Source organism: Rhipicephalus microplus, chromosome 2 (assembly GCF_043290135.1).
Source record: "Rhipicephalus microplus isolate Deutch F79 chromosome 2, USDA_Rmic, whole genome shotgun sequence".
NCBI lineage: Eukaryota > Metazoa > Arthropoda > Arachnida > Ixodida > Ixodidae > Rhipicephalus > Rhipicephalus microplus.
The window spans coordinates 286,816,869-286,829,277 of NC_134701.1; the positions used below are offsets into that span (position 1 = coordinate 286,816,869).

Genomic DNA, 12,409 nt, shown 5'->3' on the forward strand with positions numbered 1-12,409 from the left:
GATCTGTGTTTTTGACTAGCAACGCGTTGGTGTTGCTGGTCTTCCACTGATGACGCTTGCGCTCGGCTTCCCTGGCTCGCGCATCGTCTGTGTTCACGTCGCCATTCGCGAACGCGATCGGATTTGCCAACCCTCGCAAGGCCGGCAAAAGGTACGCGCATACTAGCGGGAAGCATTCTGCGATGGCGTCCCGCCCGACGTAGGAATCGCGCGGCAAGAAGCGGTACAGTGTACTAAAAGGTACACTCTAGGAGCCGCGCGCAGCCGCCGGCTCACGGCTTCTCGCCGACAGATGGAGAGAGGTGGCGCGGGTGGGATTATGCCCACGTGAGGAGTGAGCTCGAGCGTTGCGAGTGGTGGAGAGGGTGAAGCGAGACAGAGCGTACCGGTGGCGAGCGCAGGGCAGGCGTGGGAGAGAGACCTCGACCCCGCACTGCTAGGAGGGCGTGAGCTAGGTGCCACCGCTCCAACATCTGCGGCGAGAGGTGTGGTGTGGACGGAGGGACAGTGTTACACAGGCTAGTACACTTGTGAAACTCAAGTCAGCAGCGGTTGCAATAAAGTCAAAGTCATCCCTCCGCGCTCCCGTTCTTTTTTTACTTTGTTAGCGGGGTCGCAAAGCTTGCGTTTGCGCAACGATCAGTTTGTTTTTCCTAAAAATGTGATTCCTCTAACGTGTAACCGCATTACTCGTAAACTGTACGCAACTCAAGCCCGAAGCCAGGGGGGGGGGGGGGGGGGGGGCCTTGTGGTCCGGGCCCTCTTGAAATGTTCGTATGGAGGCGGATGTTTTACAGAAGACAGATAATAAAAATAAGTTTTTCAAGACCTTCCAGATGTCCCCCCCCCTCCCTTGAATGAAAAATCTGGCTTCGAGCCTGCCGGAGCTGATCGTGTTTTAATGTGCATTTATTGCACTTTGTCTTCCTTCTTTCCCCTCTTGTGAAACTGAGCTATGACATATTCTTTATGGAAAGCATGCACAACACAACAATTGCATTGCGATTCATTATAATCCATCCACCCAAAGTTTGTGTAGTGAAGAACCTATTTTTTAAAGTGCATACCGATTTGCATCTTAGGTGCGCTCTTAGTAAATGTCTTACCTTTGTTTTGGCGTTTTTCACAGCCGCTGGAGTGTCGGGTATGGCAAGGGTGAGGATGAACTTCACGCCAAACACTAGGTGCTGCACAAACCCACAGAAGTTGCATCACTTTAAACACACAGCAGACACATTTATCATTCCTTTTTGAGTGATGCAAAAACCAAATAATCTACAAGTGTCGAAGGCGCTCCAAGTCCGCGTTTCTGTGCCTGTGCACGTCTAGTTATTTGTAATTTGAGAAAAGATGAATATGTACAGTTAAAGCTCGATCTAGTGAAAATCTATTTGCACTAAGTCCCTGATATCACGAAGAAACTTGCATTTGTGGGTGGGCCGCCTGAGGTCTCAATGCTGTCATCAATCCCAGTTAATGAAATTAATTTGGTCATCACACACGATTTGACGAAGTGAATTTTTTTTTCCCCAGGCAGCTGCTGCTTCAAAAAGTGCCCAGCTGCTGACTCGAAGGTCACGGGATCGAATAACTGTCGCGGCACAGGCATTTTTGATGCAGGCACTAATGGTCGAGGCTCGTGTAGGTGTTTTCTACCCGTTTATATCCTGAGGTGGTCGAAATTTCAGGAGCTTACTACTACGGCGCCCCTCGTAAGATTTGTGCTGTGATGATATCACATCCAAACATCAACGTTCCCTAGTCACGGGTGTAGCTTTGTTGTGACGAGGCTGCACGCACTGCCAATGCCTGGAACAACTTACGAGGCCGTCTGTAATGCTCTTTAGTATTAGATAGTGCTAGTGGCAGTGGTGGTCGCTTTCGTCATTTCATTCTTGATGTGGCTGATTTGCTTTGATCTTCTCTTCGTAAATTTCTGAATCGACCTTCTCGCACAACCGCTGCATTCGTTCTCCGTATTTTTGCATGTCGGCCACTTGCCATGGCTTCACGTAAACCTCAACCTGGCTTGCATCGTCCGGTCGTGGAACCTGCTGTGTTAATACGTCATGGGTGGCTCCATGTCCGAGCCGTTCTCGTGGGCTTTTCACACTTGCAGATGTCTAGACTGTACAGCAGAGAATATAATTCCGAGGTAGCTTTAGGGTGTCTCTACGCAACAATTTTAAATATGGGTTTGATTGATTGATATTTGGGGTTTGACGTCCCAAAACCACCATATTATTATGAGAGACACCGTAGTGGAGGGCTCAGAAAATTTCGACCACCTGGGGTTCTTTAACGTGCACCCAAATCTGAGCACACGGGCCTACAACATTTTCGCCTCCATCAGAAATGCAGCCGCCGCAGCCGGGATTCGATTCCGCGGCGGGGCAATTTTAAATATGGGTTGACGGAAATATTATTTTCTCTGTGTCACATCTCGATTTTATGAACTTTCAGTTGTAATGAAATGTTTTGACCATTGTGATCACTTCGCTAAATCGAGTTTTAACTATATATCTTGCATCCCAGAGAAATGCAAGACCTGACCTAAAAAGTCTGAGGAACTTTTCGAGCTCCAATGTGCCCTAATTGGAGGAATATTGTGAAGCTTGTGGTGTCGCACTGACGCACCGTCGTCGAAGTTTCGACACAGAACACAGATTCGACACAGAACGACACAGAGCAAGGATACCATTTCCTACCAAATGACCTAAAGCCTGATACTGCAACCATGGGCCATGGCTGGGGCCCGAAGCTATGGTGCAACAACTGTCCTCTTTGTGTGTCAGGTGCAAAGCTTGAGAAGTTGTCTTTTTTAAGGTTATGTGCGCAGCTCCCCTCTTCCCCAAAAAACCTATATGTTCACCAGAGCGTGATCTACATCAGTCTTTGTTGATTTAGGACCATTCAGGGTCATTAATATGCTGCAAGAGGGAAGTTAACACTGCATGAATTCACAAGTTACTTATTGAAGTAACAATTGTTCATCTCATAAAATTTACATTAAACAATGAAATTAATAATTAAAAGCATTGCATGAAAATATATTGTATGTGTCATTGTGTGCTTGTGTCTGCGACAATTTTCTTGTCTACCCGTGCAAAGAATGTGTGGCCACCTGCAATAGGTATTTTTCGAGAGGAATGGAAATTATTGTTCACATCGTACCTCGAATGCAATGACGAACATGAACCGTCTGTAGTCACTCTTGAGGTTCCTCCCGAAAGTGGAGGTGAAGGCTATGAGGAACGCGTTGCTGACCACTCCACACACATTGATGAAGCCGAACAGGTGGAACCACATACCTGTGGGTACATGAGGCTCAAGTTTCTGAATGCTTCAAAGCATAGGTATGTGTTATGTAACTGCAATAGCAGCCTATTTGTGATTTTTGCGACAATGATCTCAAAGCGACAGGATCATATATCTTGGCGAGTAAATAAAAATAGCAATAAATTTGCTCAATATAATCTTCTATGCCACGTAGTGTTGATTGGCAATTACTATAGTCATTATTCAACTAAAGTTTAATACATTTTGATCAATGTTGTTAAATATTACTTCACAATAACAAAAATTATAAACTATGGCATTTTGACCAAAACCACATTTATTAGGCCAAGTACTCGGCAGCGAAGAGGCAGCCAGAGGCAGAGCACCTACACACCATAGAGTTTCCTCATTATTTTATGAAACTATGCCACACACAACCGATAATGATGATCACTACGACACACGATGACGATAAGGATGGGTAGAAAGACGAATGATTATGACTAGGATAATGCAGACATGAAGAAGCAGCGCATAACAAACGCCCACAGTACCTACCTCACATTTTTGAGCACTCGGTACGTCCAGGGTGAGATTTTAACATATGAATTTGTCCATCTGTAATATGGTACAGGGGACGTGTTTTATGTGCATGCTACCCCTGTAAGTTAGTAAAACTTGTTGGGCTATTTCGTACATGCTTACTGGAATACAAAAAAAAGATACCCCTTTTCTGTTCTGTCCCAGCTCCTTGCTTGATGGTTAGGCATCTCTTGTATATCAGTAACCCTGAACGACCGTGCAATATCATGTGACGTCGCCAAATTCACGCCGATCAGGAAAACTTGCGCACAGTGTCACTAGAAACTTGCGATAGTCTTGCTAAACAGAGGGAAGTGGACAAAACATCATTGAAAAGTCCATTGACACTTTGCAAAAATGTTAATGCGCATGCACGAGCGCATGTACAGTCTCGGCAGAAAACGATTAGCACAAGGGACTCGTGCCAGGAGCAGCGAAAATGCGGCACATGGCGTTGTTCACCAGCTCACCGACAGCGAAATGGCCAAGCACATTCCATTTTCCTAACCAGGGGTGGACGGCGGAAAGCAGCCCACCCGAAAGACCAATCCTTAAAGAAACGCTTGTCCATTGCTTATCGGTATATGCATCTCTGCACATGATTTATTTCTTTATTTCTGCGTTGAAGTTGCGAGCAACCGTATATTTATCGCAGTTGCTTCGAAAAAAGTTGTCTTTTCTTACTTCCGTCCCGCATCCCCTCATACGTGTGCGCCATGAAACTTGCTACGAGCTGTTACACATGTGTCGTATTAGATAAATCCGAAAGAATAATGCTAAAATTTGTGTGCTGTAGCGTCCAGAGTATCAAACATCCACGGTCGCTATGTAACTGCGTTTCCTAGCTCTACCTTCACAAAAGTGAAGCTTTGGTAAGGTTTTGATGTAAAATTAATGGGCGCGAAAAGAGTGTGTTTTATGGATGAATGCGCGCATGATAACGCCCCTATCGCCAAAACGCGGAAGTCATTAACGACGTCATCGAGAACCACTTCCTCATTTAAACGACTTCCTCGCTCTGCTGAAATCCTCAAAGAAGGGTTGCCTCTTGATCAGACAGCTCAACCGGGTCACCATGTCTGCTGGTCGTGGTCGTTTCTTTTGAACTGCTTCCTGCAGACTTTCACAATACATCGGAGTCCTGCCGTGACCATGCAAGCAATGTAGGCGCGCCGTACCGTACGTATTTGCTCATGCAGCTGGCGTCGCGCGATCTCTCAAAGGAGACGGGCCCACGAGGCAAACAATGGCTTTCCCCACGGAGACGCGTCAAATCGATACCTTTCTTATCGGTGCCGTCGGCTTTGTCTCAATAGCGCTGCAGAGGTCGTTACGGTGGACGGCCGAGACCTAACCGAGGGCACGCAAGCCACCCCAATGACGTTACCATGACGACTGATTAAGTTATGCCGTGCATTCTTCCTAATTATTGTTATTTTTCAGACGAATATTTTTTTTCTCTGTGCATTGCTCGTTTTCCTGTTGACTGGCCTTATGCGTATACCTCTGGAAGAACGTAGTTGCTACAGGTACTTGCGTCTACTTGCGTGGCGGCGACGCGAATATATCGCGCAATCGTGGCTATACAGGGGTGCAATTTCTACTTATTTATTTATTATGTTGCTAAATTTATACGGATTTGCGGATTCGGTGGCTCTTTATAATCGACGTTGCGTGTTTAACATTTCTTTTAGGCACGGTGTTGCTGTTGGCTCGTGGTGGTACCATGCCAATGAGATATACTATACTTACGCGAGTTGTTTAAACTCGCCGAATTGCTTTCCTATAGGGCCTGAAAACTGCGATCTGACCGTTCTATGCAAGAGTGATCCTTTTATTTCTCACCTGTCACTATGGCTAGCACATTATTACGCTGAATTCTTATGGTGTGTATTCCTTGTCTTCGCAGTGCTAAGGTAGCGGCTTTTCAAAATGCACCAACTAGCCCACAACGCTACGCTTGTAGTCTGGAGTTCGCTCGTATTAGTAGTGCATCAAATATGTGTTATTCAGGTTGCGTGTGGTTTGTTACCCGGCACATTAATCATCCAGATGTTTCAAAATTAAAAGTGAGATGTGAAACTACGCTCTGTTGCGACTGGCCCTTGCGGCACCGGATATCCGGGATGAAGACGCTGAAGCAGAAGGAAGGGAGACATGAAGAGAGTTTATTTTCATTGTAGACATTTCGAGAGCCTCCTCGAAGGCGCTGGGGGAACTCATTATATAGAGTACTTTCTCCCCAGATCCATAGATCGGGGAATGGGTCCGGACTTCGCTGTCCAATAACAAGTCTTACAGTCCTTCCTAGCGTCATCATGCCGACACCAACCTCAACATACACACATACACAACACAAACGCGCATATGGTCCAGGCGGTATACTGCCTCCTCCAGCGAAGCTTGCTTCAAGCAAGCGGGGTGCTCGGGTAGACCACCCATGCTTTCTGGGACGGCGGTCGCGGACTCGGCGTGTCCGAGGGCCATTGCATAGACATCTGGTGCTGATTTGAGCGTCGGCGGCCCATCGGCCAGAGACGCATAGCGTGGTGGTCCAACTTTCGTCTTCGGCGGAAACGCGGTGTTGTGGCCTTACGCCTCGCCCTCTCCTTCCTCTCTCTCAATCTCTCTACCTTTTAATCCTATCCTTTTAATCCCTTCTCTCTCCCCATCCCTCGTGAACTACTGTTGAGGTGTCCTACCCCTGAGAGACAGTTACGGGGCTCACTTTTCTTTTCATTTAAAATCACTCCCCCCCCCTCGCCGCGTAAAGGGGAAGTGCTCGTCGAACGCAACAGTTCACATGACGCGTCAACAATGGAGTTCGTGTATTCGTGTCAGTACATTTAAGATGTTATGAGTCACTCTTCGGCGTTTGCTGTGAAAACACATATTAAGTATAACAGGCATTGCTGTGAACATCAGCTAAACCTCGCAGTAGTGTGTGAGAAAGAGTGTTCAGAAGCGGAGCTCGAAATTGGGAAGTAGAAACAGCGCAAAAATATATACAAGGACAGAGGAAAAGACGACACCGCGCTGAAGTTGCCATTTTTCCAGGCGCCTTCTTTTCACACAGAGGCTGGTGCTCTCTTTTTTCAGAGTTGTCGGTGCCTGCTGTTTGACGTCTAATAACAGACAACATACCATCGGCCTATAGTCGGCATTAAGAACGGTGTCATAATCAAAATGTCTTACCACAAGGTGGCGCCAGCTGCCGGGGCCATGCGCCAAAGTGTGTTAACATCACACAGTGAACCACACTCGAGCACAGGAATCTCAATACCCGCGTTTATTCACGCGTGCTCAAGGTCATGACGCGCGTTGACGTAACTTCTTTCCCCCGCGCCATCCCTCCGCGTGTAGCTTCCAGCGCACCCATCAAGACGAGAGGAGGTGAGCTCCTGTGACTCCGTTCTCCGTGACGTTTTCGAGAAATTTGGCGGCACTTGATTTGCGAGGCTATAAATTCTGATACAGAGGTCATTCGATGATAACTTGGAATGTATAGAGGGAGAATCAATATAGGAAAGGTGAAGAGGTAAACTAAACTACGTCCAGCTTGCTACCCTACATATGGGGAGGGGAATCCGGGAGCAAAAGAGTTAGGGAAAAAGAGAGAGAAGGAGAGACACACTTCGCACCACACACACAGTGCACGGGTTTCACAGGTGGTCGCTCATAAATGTTGCCTTCAAGTACTGCAGGAGGACTCGTGTGGCTCTCTGCGCTGATGTTCTTCGAGACATGCTCCCAAGATCTATGCTTGATTTAAAGCAGCCGATCATCGAGACTCCTTAATGCACATTGAAGGATCCGGTGATTTTGTTCATATTGGAGCATTTACCAACTCATTCAGCCATCGCGTTGGCATGGCTGGCTCATCGAAGTGCGATAACTGCAACTGTATATGAGCTATTGACCATTCAGTTGCAAAAGTGGTTCATGGCTCATTTCATGAGCCCACCAACACGTTTACAAGTGGCCATCAAACAGGTGCATAAAATGTGTCTCACTAATTGACTGCCACAATTTCTTAGAATCTGTCAAGTACGAGTGGAATTAGAGATTTGTCGCACACTATTATTGCTTTCTCTCTTGTCCCGACATCTGCGCTGGAAGCCAAATCTGGAGGGATGGCACGGAGGAATGAAGTGACGTCACGAACATGCCATGACCTTGAGCACCTGTAATTTTTTCTTCGAACGAGCGCATGACTCTAGGTGTGATCACCAGCGAACGCTTGGGCATGTGACGGCCTCCCGCGGTGACCTCGGCAACTACACATCTCGCGATGCTCAAGTCAGCCAATGACCGTAAATTTGGGTGTATGAAATCATTTGTGGAAAATATGGTTTTTTGCTGACCCTGAAAATTAATTGGACATTCCAGGCAGCGAACTGCGCTATAATATTTAGCTCGTGTGTTCTCGAATGCTTTGACTGCTGATGGGCAATGTTTTCTGGCCATACTGAAAAAAAAATGTCGCAGGGTCTTTTCAAGGCCAAGTACGTTTCAGCACATCGTTTGACTGCCAACTCACCTATGTCATCGTCCCTGAACGGTACGGGCCTTCGGTTGAGCCATAGAAGCCTGTTGCCGTCTATTCGGAGATCGAACATGTTGTACAGGAGTGCCAGGAGGGGTGCCAGCGGGAACGAAGCTGCAAACAGCTGTCATGCAAGTAAACGTCGGGGGCAAGTGTTTACGTTTGTAGCTTTTGTTCACAAGGTCTTGTCATAGAGATATGGCATTGCAAAAAGGGAGGGTATCGGTTTAGAAAGATACGAGCGCTTGACATTTGCTTTTCGTCGTGTGAAATGTGCACAAATACTCAGGAGACGACTTTTGCGATAGTCGCGGTTGAAAACTTCTAAACACGCATACGATACTGGAAGAAAGCCTGTACAACTATTATAATCAATACCACACAAAAAATTTGCGCACTATAAATCTAAACACCTATACTTAAGAGGCGCTCGAGCATAGTGCATAATGTAGTGGTACTTCTATTATTACTTTCGAGAAACAACACTCAAAATACACCTGCTACAGTGTCTCCGTGGTCATGACAATGTTCTGCCAAACAGGATACCTCTAGGGTACAAACAAAAAGCTTGTGTTCTCCTTGGTGCATGGTAAAGAGGTAGTTATTACGAAGTCATCGTCTACGACGTCCCACACAGCCCACCGTATGTGCCACACGTAATATTCGAAGTTACGCTAGTCTATAGCCATGCGGCTCAGAGACTTCAAATCACAAAATGTGAATTTCAAAATACAAGATATATGTCGCGCAAAAATAAATGTCGCCCTTGATGAAGCGTTTTATATTGTTTAGATTGAATAAGACATATCATTTCTCTCTCTCTCTCTTATCGCCATGGAAACGCACTGCTTGTATTGTATCAGGCCACCCTTCTTTTGTAAATATATTTTCGCTCACGCTGTGAAATTACTATGACAGGGCCGAATGGCTTTACATGGTTCAATAACGGGGATGATCACTTTCAGAGAACTTGTATACATAGGTGTGTTCAGGGTTTCATATTAGGGGGGGGGGGCAAAGCTTTTACACAGCCCCCCTCTTCCCCGCCGCGTTGGTCGAGACCAATTGACAACATATGTCTCGCAATGGATAAGAAATCCACTTTTTTCTTCACATTTACATTACCATTTAATCTGTTAGCTTCTCTTTGCTTTACTTGGCATTATTGTGTGTTAGATATCATTAATATTGTGTTAAAACACGAAAAAACGAGCCCTTAAGTATACACTTCTTTCCTTTATTCATTAACGAGGGTCTCGTACTGGCAGACTTGGTGCCTTTAGGTTGTATACGAGAGACTATTGGTCAGCTGCCAGCTCGTAATAAGTTCACGTGCAACGTGACGCCAAACAGGCTCAAAGAGTGTGCTACACTCGCCGCCATGGCTACTGGTGGCGCTGACTGACACTCCCACGTTTAAATTCACATATATACCCGATAAAGTGGCTGGGGGGATAGCTGCCGTGGTAGCTCAGTGGTAGAGCATCGAACGCGTTATTCGAAAATCGCCGGTTCGGTTCCTGCCCACGGCAAGTTATCTTTTCACCCACTTTTCTTTCTTCACATTTACATTACCATTCGGTCTGATAGCTTCCCCTACACTTTCCTTGGCATTGTTGTCTGTTGGATCATATCTCTATTCTACTACTGATCTCTGCGTTCGGCACTATTATTGCTTTACATCGCACGGTGATTCCCGCAAATCTCACGCATGCAGCAAGACCTTCGTTAGTATTGCGGTGTCAAGGAAGCCCTGACAACCATCCCTGGAATGCAAAAGAAGAAAAATTTGGCCCTGAAAAAAAAAACAGCATTACTGTTTCTGCACGAGAAACACAGTGGACGCATTTACATGGATGGGTCGGTTACTTCAGCAAGCTCAACTGGCGCAGTGGTAACTCCGGAGAAATACGTCCCGATAAAGTTCAGGACATCGCATCTGACATCATCCATGGCTGTATAACTCGCCGCCATTCGTATCGCTCTGGAGTTTATAGTTGAAGAACCGGCAGCAGACATGGTCAATCTTCTCCGACTCCAAAGCAGCCCTCCAGGGCATTGCCTCACCATATTGTCATGAACCAAATGAACAGCTACTCCCTGAAATAAGACTGCTTCATCACCAGTCTATAGGGAAACAACATTACATAGCGTATCAATGGATACCGGGCCACTGCGGCATCGATGGAAACGATCATGCAGATGAAGCAGCCCGATCTGCTCGTGATGATGCCCCTTGTGCAGCTATGTCATTATCAAGAACGGACGCCGCTGCAAGGCTTTGATCACTTGCACGAGAACTGACACTCGCTCAGTGGAATTCACCGGCTTTCACCAACGTCCGCCTTCATAAATTGGACCCACACCTACAGCTCCGTCTTCCATCCTTAATAACCAGTGCTGAGGAGACACTTTTGTGCTGTCTGTGGATTGGGGTGGCCTTTACGAATGCTTATTCGTTTCGAATCGGAATGGCCAGCAGCCCGACATGCGACAACTGTGGCTGCGCGGAGACTTTCTCCCGTCTTCTCTGCGAGTGCCCTCGCTTCAGTGCGCCAAGAAAAGAACTGTCGAAAGTTTTAGATAGAGTAGACAATCGCCACTTGTCGGAAGAAAGGTTATTAGGACACTGACCGAGACCGTCCTCGGCTCGCAAGGCGTTGAGAGCGTTGTTGCGCTTGTTGCTGGCAAGTGGTCTTAGAGACAGACTGTAAGCAGCGTCGTGGATAGTCTGTTGTCCTGCGCCTTTTTTTCCTCTCCTTCATCGTCTCTTTTCTCACATCTTTTATTCCCCTTACCCCTTTTTCCGGCACAAGGTAACCAATCGGTCTGAGAACTGCCCAACCTCCCTGTCCTTCAATCCTCCTCCTCCCCTTCCTCCTCTTCCTCCTGCCGGTGCTTGGAAGTGGTTCCCAAACTGGTCTTAGGCAGGCTTCAGGAAAGGAGTCGCGTTAATATGAGTAATAAAGCGTTTTAGAACAGCATCGGAATAACCAGGCGTCACAAAATGTTGATTGTGCAACGGGTGGGTCGTCCAATGCTCCAACCCATTCCGAATGCTTGTTCTTGATCACCTATTTTAGGCATAATTCTTCATCGTCGTCAGCCACTGCATAAAAAAATCTTTTTAATTCCTAGCAAGCCTGTAGCGGATACCGCGCTTCTCCGAAGAATAATGAAGAATAGCATAGTGAATACCTGCCTACTACACAAAAATTATGATTTACGGCGTAATGGGTACCCATCAAGTGTGCTTGTAGCAGTTACCCAAGGAGTGTTTAGAAAAGGCTCTGAAAGCAACCTCTTCTACCTTGCGCTGTGACTGTGCTGCGCGTTCCACGCAGGCGTGGCGTTTTTTTAGGGGCGAAGCTTCTTATGGCGTGGCTTGGGCGGCCCTCGTTGTAGTGCGTAACCACCGGTGGCACATACCCGAAATGGCGATTTTTAGAATGTCCGCTGGATGGCGGCACTTGTATATGATGAATACATATTGAAAAGATGTGAGGTGGCTGTACTCGGACTGTTCATTAGATAGACGGACGGACGGATGAACATACAGATGGACGGACAGACTGATGGACGCATGCACATACAGAGGGGCGGACGCGCAGGCGGACGGACGGATGGATGGACGGACAGAGGGACGGCTGCACGAACAGACGCACGGACGGATGGACAGACAGGCAGACGAACGAAACAGACGGACGCATGGACGGACGGATGGACGCATTGACGGTCAAATGGACGGACGCATGGATGGACGGGAGCAAGGACGAATTGACGGACGGAAGCACAGACAGACTGACGAACGCTTCGCCCCACCAATTATCATTCACTCCGTGGATATGCTGTGATTTTTTTGTGTGTGCGAACAGTTGTCAGTGTCCATCGACCGCATTGTTTGCTGTGGCGCGCATGCACTGCTAGCAGGCTGGTTATTTTCCCTCCGGTTTCTCCGCTTGGCTTGACCTGGCCGACAGAAATCGCCCAGCGGGAGCAGCC

The 12,409-nt window shown here is 47.1% G+C and overlaps 1 protein-coding gene across 1 annotated transcript in view; it reads right to left on the reverse strand.

Annotated features, from left to right (window-relative positions):
• LOC119162340 (anoctamin-7-like) overlaps positions 1-12,409 on the reverse strand; it is a 71,659-nt gene that overhangs the window by 9,722 nt on the left and 49,528 nt on the right. Inside the window, exons 15-17 of the mRNA XM_075882197.1 lie at positions 8,402-8,531; positions 3,175-3,311; positions 1,107-1,187 (exon numbers count right to left, since the gene is read on the reverse strand). Of these exons, the coding sequence (XP_075738312.1) occupies positions 1,107-1,187; positions 3,175-3,311; positions 8,402-8,531 (348 nt within the window). The remainder of the gene's footprint in view (positions 1-1,106; positions 1,188-3,174; positions 3,312-8,401; positions 8,532-12,409) is intronic.